This window comes from Clinocottus analis, unplaced genomic scaffold (assembly GCF_023055335.1).
Source record: "Clinocottus analis isolate CAN_PGR_092001 unplaced genomic scaffold, fCliAna1.0.p SCAF_9, whole genome shotgun sequence".
NCBI lineage: Eukaryota > Metazoa > Chordata > Actinopteri > Perciformes > Cottidae > Clinocottus > Clinocottus analis.
This window is the reverse complement of record NW_027176251.1, coordinates 3494802-3511215: the sequence shown is the minus strand read 5'-3', so window position 1 is coordinate 3511215 and position 16414 is coordinate 3494802. Positions and strand designations below refer to the sequence as shown.

At 41.4% G+C, this 16414-nt stretch overlaps 2 protein-coding genes across 4 annotated transcripts; both read left to right on the top strand.

Annotated features, from left to right (window-relative positions):
- Positions 1 to 4957: 4957 nt before the first annotated feature.
- On the top strand, positions 4958 to 8454 carry fpr1 (formyl peptide receptor 1). 3 transcript variants are annotated; one of them, XM_068569129.1, is made up of 3 exons: positions 4958 to 5047; positions 6645 to 7801; positions 8092 to 8454. In XM_068569129.1, the coding sequence occupies exons 2-3, from the start codon at positions 6659 to 6661 to the stop codon at positions 8179 to 8181; spliced, it is 1233 nt and encodes a 410-aa protein (XP_068425230.1). In that variant the 5' UTR covers positions 4958 to 5047; positions 6645 to 6658; the 3' UTR covers positions 8182 to 8454. The 3 variants fall into 3 exon arrangements, with proteins under 3 accessions (XP_068425230.1, XP_068425229.1, XP_068425232.1); XM_068569128.1 differs by lacking the exon at positions 4958 to 5047 and adding an exon at positions 5530 to 5611 and having other exon boundaries at positions 6642 to 7801; XM_068569131.1 differs by lacking the exon at positions 4958 to 5047 and adding an exon at positions 5556 to 5611.
- Positions 8455 to 14821: 6367 nt separating this feature from the next.
- LOC137780836 (chemerin-like receptor 1) lies at positions 14822 to 15933 on the top strand. The gene has a single exon (XM_068569132.1). It carries the CDS (start codon positions 14830 to 14832, stop codon positions 15931 to 15933), a length of 1104 nt encoding a protein of 367 aa, XP_068425233.1. The 5' UTR covers positions 14822 to 14829.
- Positions 15934 to 16414: the final 481 nt, after the last annotated feature.

The window sequence follows — 16414 nt, the reverse complement described above, 5'->3', positions numbered from 1 at the left end:
CCCAATTTCACTAAATTAAAATAAAAATAGATTCCCTAAAGCAGAACTTCTTTAAACAGTTTTATTGTACAATCCTGTGGTCAGCTGCTTGGGAAACCAATGTTTCCTCTATCTCTCTGGTTTGCGTCTGAAATATTCAAAGGAACTCAGCACTCACAGTTGTGACATTGGAAAACTGCAGATCACTGCTGAGTCAAGGCCTCAGGATGGAGACGCACCGCGCGGTGCGAGGCTCCGCTCGTTACTCACGTATGAGCAGAGGTGTTTATCAGCACCAGACAGTGAAACATTTAAATGTGAGGGTACATTTAAGCAAAGCCTATGATTATACACTTAAGGCTAAAATATAACGCATTCCCATCCAGCACAGGCAAGTTCCCCTCCCCCCCCCCCACCCGTCATTACTGCGTGACACACTCACCGCCCGCCTCCTTCCTTCTACTACCTGCGTATCTTCGCTTGTGTTCCTTGACTGCGATCGAGGAGAACAACTTGTCGCATTCTCACGTTGACTCACGTTGCATTTGTGTTGACTGTTGAGTTGGTTTGCTGTTGGTTTTCCACCAGACTTTCCCCCACACGACTCGCGTTACATTCGTCATCGGAGGACCCATCACTCTAATATTTGTTGTGCTCATTTATGACAGTGAAACATATTTTATTGACTCTATCATACGTCATTGACTGTTTATTACTCTCTCTCCAACAGCCAGTAGGGACTGTAAGTGATCAACAACGGCTTCAGTTAAAGGCCCTTCTTTCTAATATAGTTTGAATTTTCCCTCAACAATTGTATGAATGTATGTACAACAGCTCAGCAAATGACAAACTGAACCGAGTGCTCAATACATACGCAAGCGTGTCTTCTCATGTCGTTAAGAGGAGAGCAATGCTAATAGCTTCTGTTCGTAGGAAGCGTCAAACATTGACTGTAAAGCATCCCACAGAGGTATGTTAGCTGCACACAGCAGGTGCAGACAGCTGCGCCAGTTCAAGAAAGAGTGTAAGTGTTGCTTGAGATGTGAAAAACGTATCTGATACGCTCACTTTCTAGACAGGTCAGTTGTGGGTTGCAGTAATTGAATCCAACATTACAGCACCAACACCTGCAGAGATCTGAGTTGACTAAAAAAATGACACTTTGGCTTTTGGTATGCAACCCTACAGGGTCGTGATCTCCTGGGAAAATATGGGCTTGATTTAAGGACGGGGGAGGATGAGGGGGGAGGAAGTGCATCAACCACTGCACCACAAAACCAAGGAGAGAGCCCTTTTGTTTTCCACAGTAGCGATCAGTAGCTATCCCCGCTAACAAAGAAGTATCAAATGTTATGCAGTGACTATCACCAGCAGCAGAAACACAAGTAACTGTGGAAAACAAAACGCAGTGTGTCATACATCTATTATCATTGGAAACTAACTTGGCAGAGTCGTTCAAATGTGCAAGCAAAAAGTCCCTGAGCTAATTGCTTTGAAACTTCTTTGAGAGGCTCACACATGACACCCAGATGCCTGTTTTAGTTGCACATGTGCAAAACAGCATTCAGGCTGTGATCCGCTGGATGAATTAGGACGAGTTCTTTGCTGCCATTTGAAACTGTCATCGTTCTTCAATAACGACCACAGCTATTTTCCCCTCCAACAGATGCCGCCCCTGCCCTTCAGTTACAATGCATGGACAGGATCCAAACTTCCATTCATTTCACCATCCGCGCGCCGTGTTTAACGAGTTCCGGTTTCCCTTAATCCCTTTCCACAGCACCTCAAAATACTCTCGGAGAGACAGAGAGAGCACTGTGTCAGAGCTCTGCATGACTTGTGCACCGCCGGGCTTGTTTGCTGTCAGACAGAGAGCCCCGGCTGATTATTCATATCCCTTAGGTCTGCTGAGAGGGACCAGGCGTTGCGGTCGAAAAAGTAGGGCCGAATGTAAGGAAGTGGTTTAGGTTATTGAGGCTCAGCTTTTTTTTTTCTTTCCCTACCCCCCCTGTTTGTGGTGTGTGCATGGAAAAAAAAAAAACGTCACTCAACCATAGGGCCGAAAGCCGTTGGCACCCGTTTGGGCTTGAAAAACAAAATTCCTGACCTCTCCGCACCCATGAGACCGGGGTTAGATTTCCAGTCAGCGCCACAACCAGGTCAACAAACCTTTGAGGTTTTCAGGACGCTGCAGATTCACACCGCTCCGTGCCTTCGTCACAGAGTCGCTGGAGTCGAGACGTTTCAACACAACGGTTAGTATCGCAGGAAAAGGAGTTGTGGGTTGAGTGCTCACGGTGCTCTGAGCTCAGTGTTTTGCACTCGGCAGCGACGACAAAATACCGGGTGTGTGACAGTGACGCTGGGAGCAGGAGTGTGTCATTAGTACCGCGCCGTCCCGCACACAGACACAAACAGACGAGCATGCGTTTTAGTTGTGCCTTTCAGGGTTTCTCCCCCCCCCCCCCTCACCCCTTCACCCTTCACCCTCCCAGCTGCTGTAGTGAATAATAAACCCCCACACTCCAACTGCGTCTATATCACCATCTATCCTAAAAGTAAATTCCCCTGAACCCTCCACCAGTTGTTTTACACACCCAAATTGGTATTTGTGCGGCACACACATAATTGCATGTTTGGTTGGTAAATCAAGAACTCTGGCAAGCCCTCGGCTCTGAAGGCTCCCCTCAAACTATAGGCTTTGGATAGCTATTAATATCCCCCACAGACACCAGCAGAATGATCTGCCTTTAAGTTCTGTTACCAGACTACGCTGCAGAAAATTCAAAAAACACATTTGAACACAGAAATGAAAAGCGGAGGATGTATTGCTCCAGAGGGTCAAAACCAAATAAAACAACAGTCGTCATACTGTCTAGACTTTATTCTAAAACAGTAACGCCATTCAGTGTCGCAAATGGAGCTGACCAGCTCAGATTTGGGGCCAGATAAAGGAAAGGTAACTGGGTCAGCTTATTCTAACCTGTTTCCTGTCGTTAGAATATATTGGTTTTGGACCTCGTGTCAAATATTTCCCAGCGGGGACGAATATTCAGATGCTGAATGTTTACAAGAATGAGAGAAAGGCAATGATAACAGAGACATGAGTCCTCCCCCACACTCACTGAAGGGTGTTGCTCTGGACTCACGCAGGGACTGGGAGCGTGTTCAGAGACATGTGTAGCGTCTCTCACTCCTTCTCTACTCTCTCTCCCTCCTTCCTTCCTTTCTCCCCCTCACATCTGGACTATTGGCAGGCCGTGGTTCCTGTGTGGTGTGTGTGTACATTAGCGGGGGACTCACATTTTCGGGTTGGGCAGGTCCGAGCAGCTCACACTGTGTAAAACTGATCAGTTCAAGATATTGGACCTCATTGTGTTGCACTGTGTCATCGCTGCTTCGTCTGAGTGTTTGAATTGTAGATTATACTTCCTTTTTTTTTTTACTAAATCCAGTTTCTTTTTATTGTGCACTCAAGGAAATGTCAATCAAACTAGTGTTGGTTTATTGATTTTGGCTTTCCTCCTGCAGAGTAACTCTTCATTTTTCGAAGGTTTGTCTACTTCATGTCGAAGTCAGAGTTTTAAGCCATATTATCTGTCAAAAGAATACATATTGTATGTGGCAAACTTTGAATTCAACTTCCAATAAACGATGTGCCAGCAAGTTTGCTTCTGTGATGGATGTTTGCTGAGTGCTTTTCAGCATCTGTTTAATTCCTGTTGATAAAGTGGGCTCATCCAGATATGCCGTGCATAATGAGTCACATAAACTAAAACATATCTCAGTTAATCTTGTCTCAAAGTCTGCGTATTTGCGATGGAAAAGGTGAAGAAACACAGATTACTTTTGTTCACAAAACAGTCCATTTATCATGTTTTGCAATTTTCCACAAAACATTGGAAATAAATAATGAAATCATAACCACGTCATCCAGATGCAGAAATGTGTGGGCAGTAGAGCAGAAGAGAAAAAACAAAGAGGAAACATGTGGGAGGAAATATGACCATGAAGTGGATCTCAGATGAAGCTTTTCTCCCCTAGTTAAAGGTAGGGCTGTACTCTGGGGACATGAGATTGATTTTCAGTCTCCTCCAGCCAACACTCCCCCATGTCCAAGCCTCCAGTCATTTAAACAACTAAAGATGTTCAATGTGCTGCACAAACTTCCAGCAAGTCCGGGCGTTTTTTTCAGTTCTTTCGAATCTTCTGGTTTGCCCTGTTACGAGTTGTTTTTAACTAATTGTTCAGGTAATGTGTGGGTCCATTTTATTGCACAGTCTTAGGGTTGATTCCAATTGTCGGGACTCTGAGATCCTGACTGTTGTATATCTGGAACCAAAAGCAAACAGGAATGTTCCAGCCAGGCTTTAAGACATGAAATTGCTGAGGTTGACAATTTAGATTCGCTTCAGGGTCGGTGCATGAATTCCCTTTTGTTTCAAAGTTGCAATCAGGTCTGCGGTTGTTTGCCAGTCCCATTATGCAGTGAAGCCCACATTTATGCACCTTTCCTGTAGAAGTTTCAGGAATGCATGATTCAATGAAAGAAGTGACAGGAATTCATTCAACATTTTTATTCCGATGACAGAAAATGAGGAAGCCGCAAAAGTATGGCAGCCCTGTTGTGAATGTGTTGTTTGAGTAGTGTTTCTACTTCATCTCAAAGTATTTTGTCAATCAAAATAGATTGGATTGATAGTGCAAAATGAGATGCTTGAAAATAGGAGCAGATCTCTTTTGCTTGCAGGTTTGAATCTACAGAGGCACCGCAGTTATGCGTCCAGCTTCAAGCGGACAGTGGCACGGAGGGTGTGGCCTCCCATTTATTTTTTTTTAACTGCACGGCAACCCTAAATTATCGACAGATGCTGCTGTGACTTTCTTACACGTGCTGCAGGCTGAAGAGAGAGGAGAGATGTAAGCTACACGATCAGATGTCGACTCACACAGTCAACACAATGCAAGTGCACTTCACCTCAAGCCGACGTGAGGTCAACCCACACAGAGAACAACACATTACGCTGCAGGGTCACCGATGAGAAGTCACAACTCCACTCACTCTCAGGTAGTCATCTCAACAACCCACAATTTATGTATTTAGTTGTTTGTTGACTTGCTGTTTTCCCTTTTGGAGTTTCCCGAAGAACTAAGGCTCCATCATTTGGCAATTGAACGAGGCGTGTCTTGGCATGATTTTAGATTATGCTTCAGATTATACCAGAGCAACACACTTTCAGAGAGACAGCAGATATACTGACTGTGTATATTATCATGAAGTTCACATATATGCAGCATCTCCATCCAGTATCTCCATCCACCTTCTAGAAAACCGAGATTGTGTTTTGTTGTAGAAGAATAAAGAAAACAATATTGAACATGCACTGCAATGCATATACAGCCAAAGACTCGCGTTCAAGGTTTAAAGGCCCCCAAAGAGGAGGAGGAGGGGGAGGAGGGGGGAAGGGGGAGGGGGGGGGCGCCGCCGAAGGTCCCGCCTCAAGCGCCTTAAGCGATGACGTCACATATTTAAGGAGTCGTGGATCAGAACTGCAAGACTTTCATTGACTCCTCAGACAGACTCGGTGTGCGTTTTCCAGCCGACACATTCCTTGTCGGACAGTTTCGGGAGGTACTGTAGCTTCGTTATCCTTTTTTTTTTAGAAACATTTGCTGTGCAAGAAATAGACTGTAAACGCGTCATGTTAAATATCTTCGTTTTGGGATTTGAATGGGAGATGCTGCTCTTTGTGATCGACAGAAGTCTTTAGAAGAAATTGACAGTGAGGATTTATCTTCTGCGGCAAAGACTCTGTTCCCGTTTCTTTTGTGCACTGGTGTGACTTTCATTCAGGGGGGGAAATCGGTGCGCGTTTTGCATGTGTGTGCGTGTGTGTGTGTGTGTGTGTGTGTGTGTGTGTGTGTGTGTGTGTGTGTGTGTGTGTGTGTGTGTGTGTGTGTGTGTGTGTGTGTGTGTGTGTGTGAGCGTTGCATGTTGCAATACTTTTCGAGTGTGTTTATTTTGTCATTCTCATTTCTAGTTGCGCGAAGTACAATAGGAGCTGTTGCCCGACAACACAAGTCATGTCTATGTGAACAGCACTGTGTGTGTGCCAAGCTGACAATTTATCATTTTAAAGAGTGGAATTATTCAGAAAAACTTTAATTTCATGCATTATTATAGGGTTGGTTATTGACTTCTAGTTGAAATTGTATTTTTCTTAAAGTACATTGTGGCTTACTCTGTGAGTATTCACAGCACTTTGTTGGGTTCAGGGATTTGTTACAGTAGATTATTAGTTACTTTAACTTTGTACAGTACTTTGTTAGGTACAGTGATGTCTTATAGTATATTATTAGTTACTTTAACTTTCTACAGTACTTTGTTGGGTACAGTGATATTTTATAGTATATTATTAGTTACTTTAACTTTCTACAGTACTTTGTTGGGTACAGTGATTTTTACAATAGATTTTTGGTTACAGTGGTTTTTCAGTACTTTGACAGGTACAGTGATTTTTGTACAGTACATTGTAGTTTAGTGTACTTTTTTAGGGTGTGTGGGAGATTGTGTTGGACTCACAGTTTTCAGACATTTTTTAATTTCATGCATTATTACTACGGACGGCTACTGACCTCTGGTTGCAATTTCTTTTTTCCAGCAGGTCTCTGGAAGACAATGATGGAGATAATGACTGATTACCCTTTCTATAACTTCAATACATCAGACCCTACTGGAAGAAATGGCTCCTTGTACGACGACGACGACGACGATGAGTATGACTATAAGGACGAGCACGCCGAGCTGAGACAGTCGCTCAACATCATGTCTCTCATTGTTTACTCCCTGGCCTTCGTTCTTGGTGTGCTCGGGAACGGAGTGGTTATCTGGGTGACCGGGTTCAAGATGAAGAAAACAGTTAACACAGTTTGGTTCCTCAACCTCGCTGTGGCCGACTTCCTCTTCACGGTATTTCTGCCCCTGAGTGTCACCTACACAGCCTTGGATTTCCACTGGCCTTTTGGCAAGTTCATGTGCAAACTGAACAGCACAATAAGCTTCCTGAACATGTTCGCCAGCGTCTACATCCTGGTGGTGATCAGCGTGGACAGATGCGTGTCCGTGGTGTGGCCCGTCTGGGCCCAGAACTACCGAAGTGTGTGCAAGGCGTCCTGCGTGAGTCTGGGGGTTTGGGTTCTGGCTCTGATTCTCAGCACTCCCTACTTCATCTTCAGAGACACCGGGCCGTCATACGACAATAAAGAAATCATCAACTGCTTCAACAACTTTGCTTTTTCCGATGACTACAAAACGTCGTCTGTGATTCAGCTGCGACAGTTTCGTCATCAGGCCATGACCATCACCCGCTTCCTGCTGGGATTTGTTGTCCCCTTCACTGTCATCGTCTCCTGTTACGCTGTGATAATCCATCATCTCAGAAGAAACCGCACCCTGGCCAGCCGCTCCAGTCGCCCCTTCAAGATCATTGCAGCCGTTATCACCACTTTCTTCCTGTGCTGGGCACCTTATCACATCATTGCTCTGATTGAGTTGGTGAATCACATGGCTAATCACGCCAGTGAAACATTACACCACGTGACCACGATCGGAGTCCCGATAGCAACCAGCCTGGCCTTTCTCAACAGTTGCCTGAACCCACTGCTGTACGTGTTCATGGGACAAGATTTCAAGGATAAAGTCCGCAAATCCATCCTGAATGTTTTGGAGACTGCCTTCCAGGAAGAGGTTTCTCGCTCCTATACCTACACAAACTCAATGGTCACCAGTCGGAGCAAAGAGAAGTCGGTTTCTGATGCTGAGGTGTGAGGTTTTCCATGGTTTCAAAACATGAATAATACTGTAAATAGCAAATGTAATTGTATATAACACATAACTTGGCTTCTGCTGGTTTTTTTTTTAATCAAAGAACCCTCAAGGCAATCTGTATACATTATCTGAAATTGAAACATTACACCTGTTACTGTTTTCTCAAGAGGTGATTTATGATTGGCAGCTTCACCATTCGCATTCACAATATTACAAGCGGTAATATTATACAATAACTTCTACGTTTATCTTTTGAGTAACATTGTGTGTTTTTCACTACACAGTTGCTGCAATGTGACTCACAGCAGGATCCTCAGATTCCATACAAGACATTGTGGATATGTAATGTGCCGTATAGGGGAAAGTTCTTGTAATTTGAAAGTAGATATCACATCAGTGTATGGTTTAATTTGTGCAACAAGGATCTTGGATTTGGTTGACAAAGGGAACATTATGTCGCATAAACTCAACACCAGTTGTTTATAGGCCAAGATTGTAGAAAAATCTGGCGCATCATCTCAATAACAACTCAGCTAGTTTGACAAAGAACACAATGCATGTATTGCCAAAGAATTTAGTAGGTTGTAAACTAATGCACTAACGAGTAATAATAAAGAATCTACGGTGTGTAATAGTGATGAACAACCACTGCATCTTTGGTGCAAATTACACTACCAAATTACATTGGATTTTGTTTAACTCATTTAGTTTTGTAGGTTTGCCTGTAATGTTGATTACTTATGTTGCCTGCCATTGTGCAACAATACCGATTCAACTGTCTTTTGACTGCTACATGTACACTGCATGCTTTGATAAACATGTTTTTACCAATGTTATTCAGCACTAGGACGGGCTAATGTACACCTGATCAATACCTTTGAGAGTGACTATGATATGACTAGGTTTAAAGTAGAAGCTGCATTGTATTGGTTTCATCTTTTGATCATTGTTAATTACTTTTTGAGGGAGATCTGTTTGATATGTGATACGCAGAGTGCCATGATCCGAGAATTTCAATGAAAAATGTTCTCCATTTATTTCTGAGGCTATTTTCATTCTTGATTCATCTGCCAGTTTTGTACTTGATTTTCTCCACCAAACATCTGAGGTGACACCTATGAGTGTCTTAATTTCGTTTACTATCAACAAAAAAAAAGAGAAAGAAAAATCACCAGCACATTTTAGAAATTAGAATCAGTGAATATTTTTGAAAAGATCAATCGGTTATCAATCGACTAATTGAATGGAGACAAAGTGAAAAGGACACACCTATTCTGTGTATTGTATGACTTTGGTATTGTGGCATATTGTGATGAACCTCTCCATAAAATGTCTGATGTAAACAATGTAAATTGTGATTTGACTCTTTTTATTTTAGTATTTTTTTCATCCTTAGTATCCATCTCTGCAGAGAGTCCATAAATGGTGATAATGATTATGATGTTTTTGTAGTTCTTGTGGTTACCATTACTTCCATTATTAAAATCAATTGGACCGCGTTTCCTCTCATGATGTACATCCCATAATGACCACTTAGCTTTCACAAAAGCTGTGCATGGAATCTCTTTCTCTTGTACAGAAAGAGTCTATATCATATACACAACTATCTAATGTAACACACAACGAGCAAGAAGCTCATCGCGGTACATACTTTTCATTGTTTCTTCACTTCCTCATTATTATTTGAGTCACGGCTATAGTAGAGGGAGCTGTTTTACCAATTACCTTCTTCTCAGAATAAGAACAGCTAACTTCAAAAGGGAAAATAATAAGCCTGGAGCACAGATTGTTTTATATCCCTTCATATGCTTTGGATAGTGCAAACAGATTTGTGGCACGGTTTGCAATATTAAAGGCATTCCAGCCTAGTAGTCGGGAAGCGGGTAAATCATCAGTCGTTTGTGGTTGTATAAATATTATGGGTAGACTTTTAGTGCCAAAGTCGGTCATTATTAGTAGCTCTGGTATTATGTCTTATTATTCTGATACACTTGATTGTCTAACATCAATAGTGAATGTGTTCATGTTATGAGTAAAATAGGAGTAATGATAGTTTATACTCAAAAGAAAAAATACATGAAAACCTGAAGATCTATCCGTATCCCTTTACAGTATAGTGCTCATCGTGTGTGCATAAATATTTCATAAGGTCTTATCAGCTTAAAGTTATGGTTTGATGGGAGTGCTTCAGTTTACTCTAAAAGTGGGTTTAGTTGCGTATTACATGTGTGAGTTCAGGTTTGTCCTCTGGAGCAAAACCGTGCACTCAAAAACTGGCTAAAATTGTTTGTTTGTGAGGAAATAAAGGTTTCATGGCTCCTATATACAGTTTTACGCTTGAGGTATTTATATTAAGTCAATGATGATTGTGTTACTTGTCATTTATTATATGATAACCTAATATTTACTCCCTATGTCTTACATTTTGCGTCAAGGCATAATACAGGGTACATCTTTTCTGTTCCGATAAAACCAGCGTTCTCTGCCGTCCCACATCCACGTCTATACAGCCTGAGAGCTGCTGTGACTCAGGAGGCAGAGTGAGTCGTCTACTGCCCGGAAAGTCAATGATTCGATCCCAGGCTCCATCAGTTCACATGTCCATGTATCCAAGAGCTAAAAACTAAATCCCAAATTGCTACCCAAGGCTGTGCCATCAGCTTAAATGTGTGCAAAGTGAGGAACTGAAGCCCAGAGTGCTAAGTTTACCAATCAGTTTCATGGGGAAGATTGTATCATTATATCAATGAAGACACAGTTTAGTTTTAGAAATTGTGAATCGTTGTTATTTGCACTTTACTCACAGTTCACGTCTTGATAAGAGATGAAAAAAACAGAAGAGAAAACGATCTGATGGCGCGACGTGCAGTGTGCGTTGGTGTGACTGACATCACATTGCTAAGATTTTCATCTGTCAATTTCATTGCTTATTGTCACAAACGTAAGCGCCCTCCACCGAGAAAGGTATCGTTTCTTCTTTGAATTTTATGGGTTTTTTTGCGAGATTAAACCGATGAGGTTGTTAAAAGGAACTATGACACTAAAAAAGTCTGACATGATCCATTACCTCTGATTATATAATAATGCATTATAAATAATGATGAGTATATTGGCTAAACCACTTCAATCAGAGAGCTCGGAGCGTTTGTGAATGATTTTTATGTAAGGTTAGGGCTCTAAAACTTTCTGAAGATTATACAAATGTATGTTACAGGAACAATATCATATAATCAATATCATAAGCAAGCAAAACCAATGTGTGTAACATGTTGATATTTCTTTTATGTTTTACACACTGAAAAAAAAGCCTGGGGTCAAATTGACCCCGATGAACACCGATGTGTACAAGATGTGTGCTTTGTTTGTCTTTGACATATTTATTTAAATCAATTTTGTTCTGTTAATTTCAAAGATTTGTTAAATTCTAATTCACTCATAAACCTTTAAAATTAAGTATTATTTGAAGATTAATACATGGATCTTCACTACAGGATCAGCAACAGAGTATAAAATTGTATAATGTGGGTAAAGATTCATTTTACACTCAGACAAATAGTAAACAAAAGAGGGCACAGAACGGATCCCTGTGGCACACCCTTGATAAACCCCATAAAATTTGTGTAATTTTTTTTTGCTATTGTAATTTTCTATTATTGAAATATGATTTGGGCTTTACTATGGAAGCCCATTTCCGCTACACAAAAAAAAAACATTTAAAAAAAATTAGGACCAAAAAAAAAATATTATTATAATTTTTATTTGGTCCTAATTTTTTTTTTTTTTTTTTGTGCTAATTTTTATTTATTTATTTTTTTGTCCTCATTTTTTTTTTGGTGTGTGTGTGTGTGTGTGGCGGCAATGGGCTTCCATACTTTACTGTTTTCCACCTGTGGTGAAAAAAATAAAGACTGTAGCACATTGATAGATTTTTCGTCTTCTATTGTACAAACTGTACCCTGCCTTCGCCCCTTGACAGCTGGGATTGGCTCCAGCGCCCCGCGACGCTAATGAGGATAACCGGTTAAGATAATGGATGGATGGAATTGTACAAAGTGATTTGTGGTTTTACCATTTGCTTTTACATGCCAGATGGATATTGTCCTAGTGATCTCAATTGGGTAAATGTTATGATACATTTGTTTATTTTATTAGTGAAATAGTTTGTACACATTAGGGGAAAAATCATGAGAACATTTAGTTCTCCTTTAATGTCGCAATGTCATTTTCTATCAATTAAAAGAGGAGACTTTTCAAACAGAGTGAGCATTTCAGCCGACGCCATACTGTTGTGCATTAATGGATGTTTAACACTGAGATCCTGCCAGAAGTGTTTAGGGTTGTGCCTTTTTCAACTGATAAGTAGTTTTGAAACTGAAGATATCAGTTGCACCTCATTTGTGTCTCTAAATGTCAGCAGAAATCTGATGAAGAAAAAGTAGAAAAGGATGCTGCAGTGAAGAAGAACACACTGTAGATAACCCAGACGTGTACAATTGTTCCTGGTGAAGGAAATGGTTATCTGTGGCATTGCAGGCGCTCTTTATCATTATTGTTTCAGTCTAGAGCTGTTTTACACATCTTGTGCTTTTCTCTAATGAAAATTTGACACCATGTAAATCCTCATAAAACATTCTTTTGGTTAATCTGAAGCATGTTTTGATGTAAGGTCTGCTTTGTTTTTTAGCATAATAGGTTGGATATCAACCTAAATCCATTATACAGTTATTTTTTTCTTCTGCAACCTTTTTTTTTTTTTCGAGATGACCAGGTTTTGTTTGTAATCCTGTCATAGTGATGATATGATGATGTACAAAATATATGTACAAAATAAAAGCTGAGAAACAAAATGTCACCGTCAAAATCCCTTTTATGTTTTCCGACATGTTTAGGAGGGTTTTTTCCCCCTCCAGAATTAGACTTGGATTAAATGTAGAATCATAAAACACGGGACGAGATGTTAAAAACTGTCCATTGTGCCAGTAGATGGTATGCACTCACATGAGCTTCGTCGTGATGTTGAGAGAGTGGCATGGGAGGTTTACTTAAGCTGGGTTATGATGTCACTTTTGGGACACATCCTCAGTAGTGTGCCTTCGAATCAGTGGGTGCTTCGGCCTTTACTCACTAAACACCCTCATCAAAGGTGGCCAGCCGAAGGGTGATCAGGCCTTAGCTTGTGTCCCATGCCCGAATAAGACTTCCCACGGGACTATGCAAGGCAGGGGCGTCCTCTTCCCTGAGCCAGCTCTACAGCTGACCGCATACCTTATATGCCCTCCTTAAGTTGGAGGGATCTGAATTGGGTTGGGTAGGGGTGGGAGGGTCATGAAGTTATACCCCAGCAAGGGTCCTTCCGTTTGATCCAGATCCACTGGCTGCCTCTTTCAGCTGCTTGAGAAAGTGCTGTAACGTTCTGCCGCAGAGCCTGTCCATGGATTCCAAGTTCTTCCAAGTTCTTCTTTTAAGACAAAATAGTGCCACAGGGCGATATTCAGTTGGACCCAGCAGACTTGCGAGGCATGCAGGAGTGATGGTGGCTGCCTGAAGCAGGTGGGAACACTCTCCTGTGACAGCAATTGGTTGAAAAATGTCAGTGATGACATTGGTTAGGTTGGTACGTGTTCTTAGTACACAACCAGGGATGTTATCAGGCTCAGCAGCTTTACTCATATTCCCTCTCATCAGGGTTTTCTCACAGCCACTGTGGATTCGGACAGTGGACAGTAGGGGGCCATCTAGAGGCCAATCTGGCAACGTGGCCTCCGACATGATGAGGCTGCTCCTGCTTTTTGTATGACATGCTGGACCACCTGCCACATATCTTTTGTGTTGTTGGTGTTGAGGACTCTCTCACCAGTCTCTTCACGCCTCCGCTTTTCCGCCGTGATGAAACAAAAACAAATGTCAACATTAGGAATACAGGCAGTATACTCTCTATTGTGTTTCATGTCATGGTGTCAGCATGAGTATTTTTAACAGTGAAGCCAGAACTGTTTGTGAAAACATTTTGTAGTTCCTTAAATTTGTGGGCACTAGAAATGCCAAACTGCCGTGACATTGGTGGGCATGTTTCAAAATGTTGAAATATACAGATGTAAAAACAGGATGGAACAAAAGATTTGTGCAACTTCCTTGATATAAACTAAATCATTTTTTTGCATTTCTTTATTTGTTTGTATCTCATCCAGAAACAGCATCACTGACAAGATGCTGCTCAGTGTGATGGGATGTACTGGAGTTGCTCATATCAATGAAGACTTGTTTTTGTTTTGGCAATTGTAAAAACATTTTAATTGCACTTTACTTACAGTTTAAATGTCTTAACGAGAGATGTGGACAAAAAAAGAAAGTCTGCTGGCTGTAGTTCCTCCTCTACGCGCAGTGGGCGTTGGCTTGAAAATCACATTTCGAAGATTTTCATCTGTCAATTTCATTACTTCTGCCACGGACGTGATCACCCTCGACCAAGAAAGGTATCGTTTCTTCTTAGAATTTTCTGTTTTTTTTGCAAGATTAAACCAGCGAAGTGGTTTAAAAGGAAATATGACACTAAAATAGTCTGATTTGAATCAATAATAATAATGCATTATACATAATTGATGAGCATAGTGACTAAACCAATTTTATCAAATTATTACTTTCTTTGACTTTAAAACTGGAGAATGTCATGAATTTTGTCTCGTGGAAATCATCACTTATTGATTTAAATTGATTTTGTTCTGTTCATTTCACGGATTTGTTGAATGCTGACTCCTTCATAAACCGACTTTAAATGAAGTATTATTTTAAGATTAGTACTTGCATCTTGCTGTTCATTAAACCAGAGACAGGTTCAGCAACACAGTATAAAACTGTATAATCTGCGTAAAGATGAATTTTACACTCGGACAAATAGTGAACAAAAGAGGGCCCAACATGGATCCCTGTGGCACACCCTTGGTAAATGCAAATGTGTGTTATATGAAAATAAAAAAAGAAAAATATTGATATTGTTTCTTCATGTTGCCATTGCAGGGATCAATATGATGGAGATGAATGCTACTCCTTCCTATAACATCAGTACAACAGCTGTACCAGGAAACAATGAATCTTTCTATATTGACGATTATGCTGAGGTGAGACAGTCGCTCAACATCATGTCTCTCGTTGTTTACTCCCTGGCCTTCATTCTTGGTGTACTCGGGAACGGAGTGGTTATCTGGGTGACCGGATTCAAGATGAAGAAAACAGTTAACACAGTTTGGTTCCTCAACCTCGCTGTGGCCGACTTCCTCTTCACGGCATTTCTGCCCCTGAGTGTCATCTACACAGCCTTGAATTTCCACTGGTCTTTTGGCAAGTTCATGTGCAAAGTAACCGGTGCATTAAGCTCCCTGAACATCTTTGCCAGCATCTACATCCTGGTGGTGATCAGCGTGGACAGACTCGTGTCCGTGGTGTGGCCCGTCTGGACCCAGAACTACCGAAGTGTACGCAGGGCGTCCTGTGTGAGTCTGGGGGTTTGGGCTCTGGCTCTGATTCTCAGCCTTCCATCCTTCGTGTTCAGGGACACTGGACCATCATATGTCAGTGAAGACATCACCCTTTGCTTCAACAACTTTGCTTTTTCCGATGACTACGAAACGCCGTCTGTGATTCAGCTACGACAGTTTCGTCATCGGGCCATGACCATCACCCGCTTCCTCCTGGGATTTGTTGTCCCCTTCACTGTCATCGTCTCCTCTTACGCTGTGATAATCCATCGCATCAGAAGAAACCGCACCCTGGCCAGCCACTCAAGTCGCCCCTTCAAGATCATTGCAGCCGTTATCACCACTTTCTTCCTGTGCTGGGCACCTTTTCATATCATGACTATAATAGAGTTGCTGAATTTCCAGATTTATCACAGTGAAACATTAAACCATGTCACCACTATTGGAATCCCTATAACCACCAGCCTGGCCTTTCTCAACAGTTGCATGAACCCACTGCTGTATGTGTTCATGGGACAAGATTTCAAGGACAGAGTCTGCAAATCCCTTATGAATGTTTTGGAGACTGCCTTCCAGGACGATGTTTCTGGGTCTGTCACTGGCACACAGTCAATGGACACCCGTCAGAGCAAAGAGATGTCGACTGATGTATAAGGTTTCCCATGACATGAAGAAACACATTCTGAAACTGTACATAGCAAATAATCTTTACACAAATATATATGTGTAACCCAGACGTGTACAATTGTTCCTGGTGAAGGAAATGGTTATCTGTGGCATTGCAGGCGCTCTTTATCATTATTGTTTCAGTCTAGAGCTGTTTTACACATCTTGTGCTTTTCTCTAATGAAAATTGGACACCATGTAAATCCTCATAAAACGTTCTTTTGGTTAATCTGAAGCATGTTTTGATGTAAGGTCTGCTTTGTTTTTTAGCATAATAGTTTGGATATCAACCTAAATCCATTATACAGTTATTTTTTTCTTCTGCAACCTTTTTTTTTTTCGAGATGACCAGGTTTTGTTTGTAATCCTGTCATAGTGATGATATGATGATGTACAAAATATATGTACAAAATAAAAGCTGAGAAACAAAATGTCACCGTCAAAATCACTTTTACGTTTTCCGACATGT

Coding starts and splice junctions, on each gene's coding strand:
- fpr1 (XM_068569129.1), top strand. CDS start 6,659: ATGATGGAGATAATGACTGATTACCCTTTCTATAACTTCAATACATCA. Junction 7,802..8,091: donor AGTCGGTTTCTGATGCTGAG/GTGTGAGGTTTT, acceptor TTCACTACACAG/TTGCTGCAATGTGACTCACA.
- LOC137780836 (XM_068569132.1), top strand. CDS start 14,830: ATGATGGAGATGAATGCTACTCCTTCCTATAACATCAGTACAACAGCT.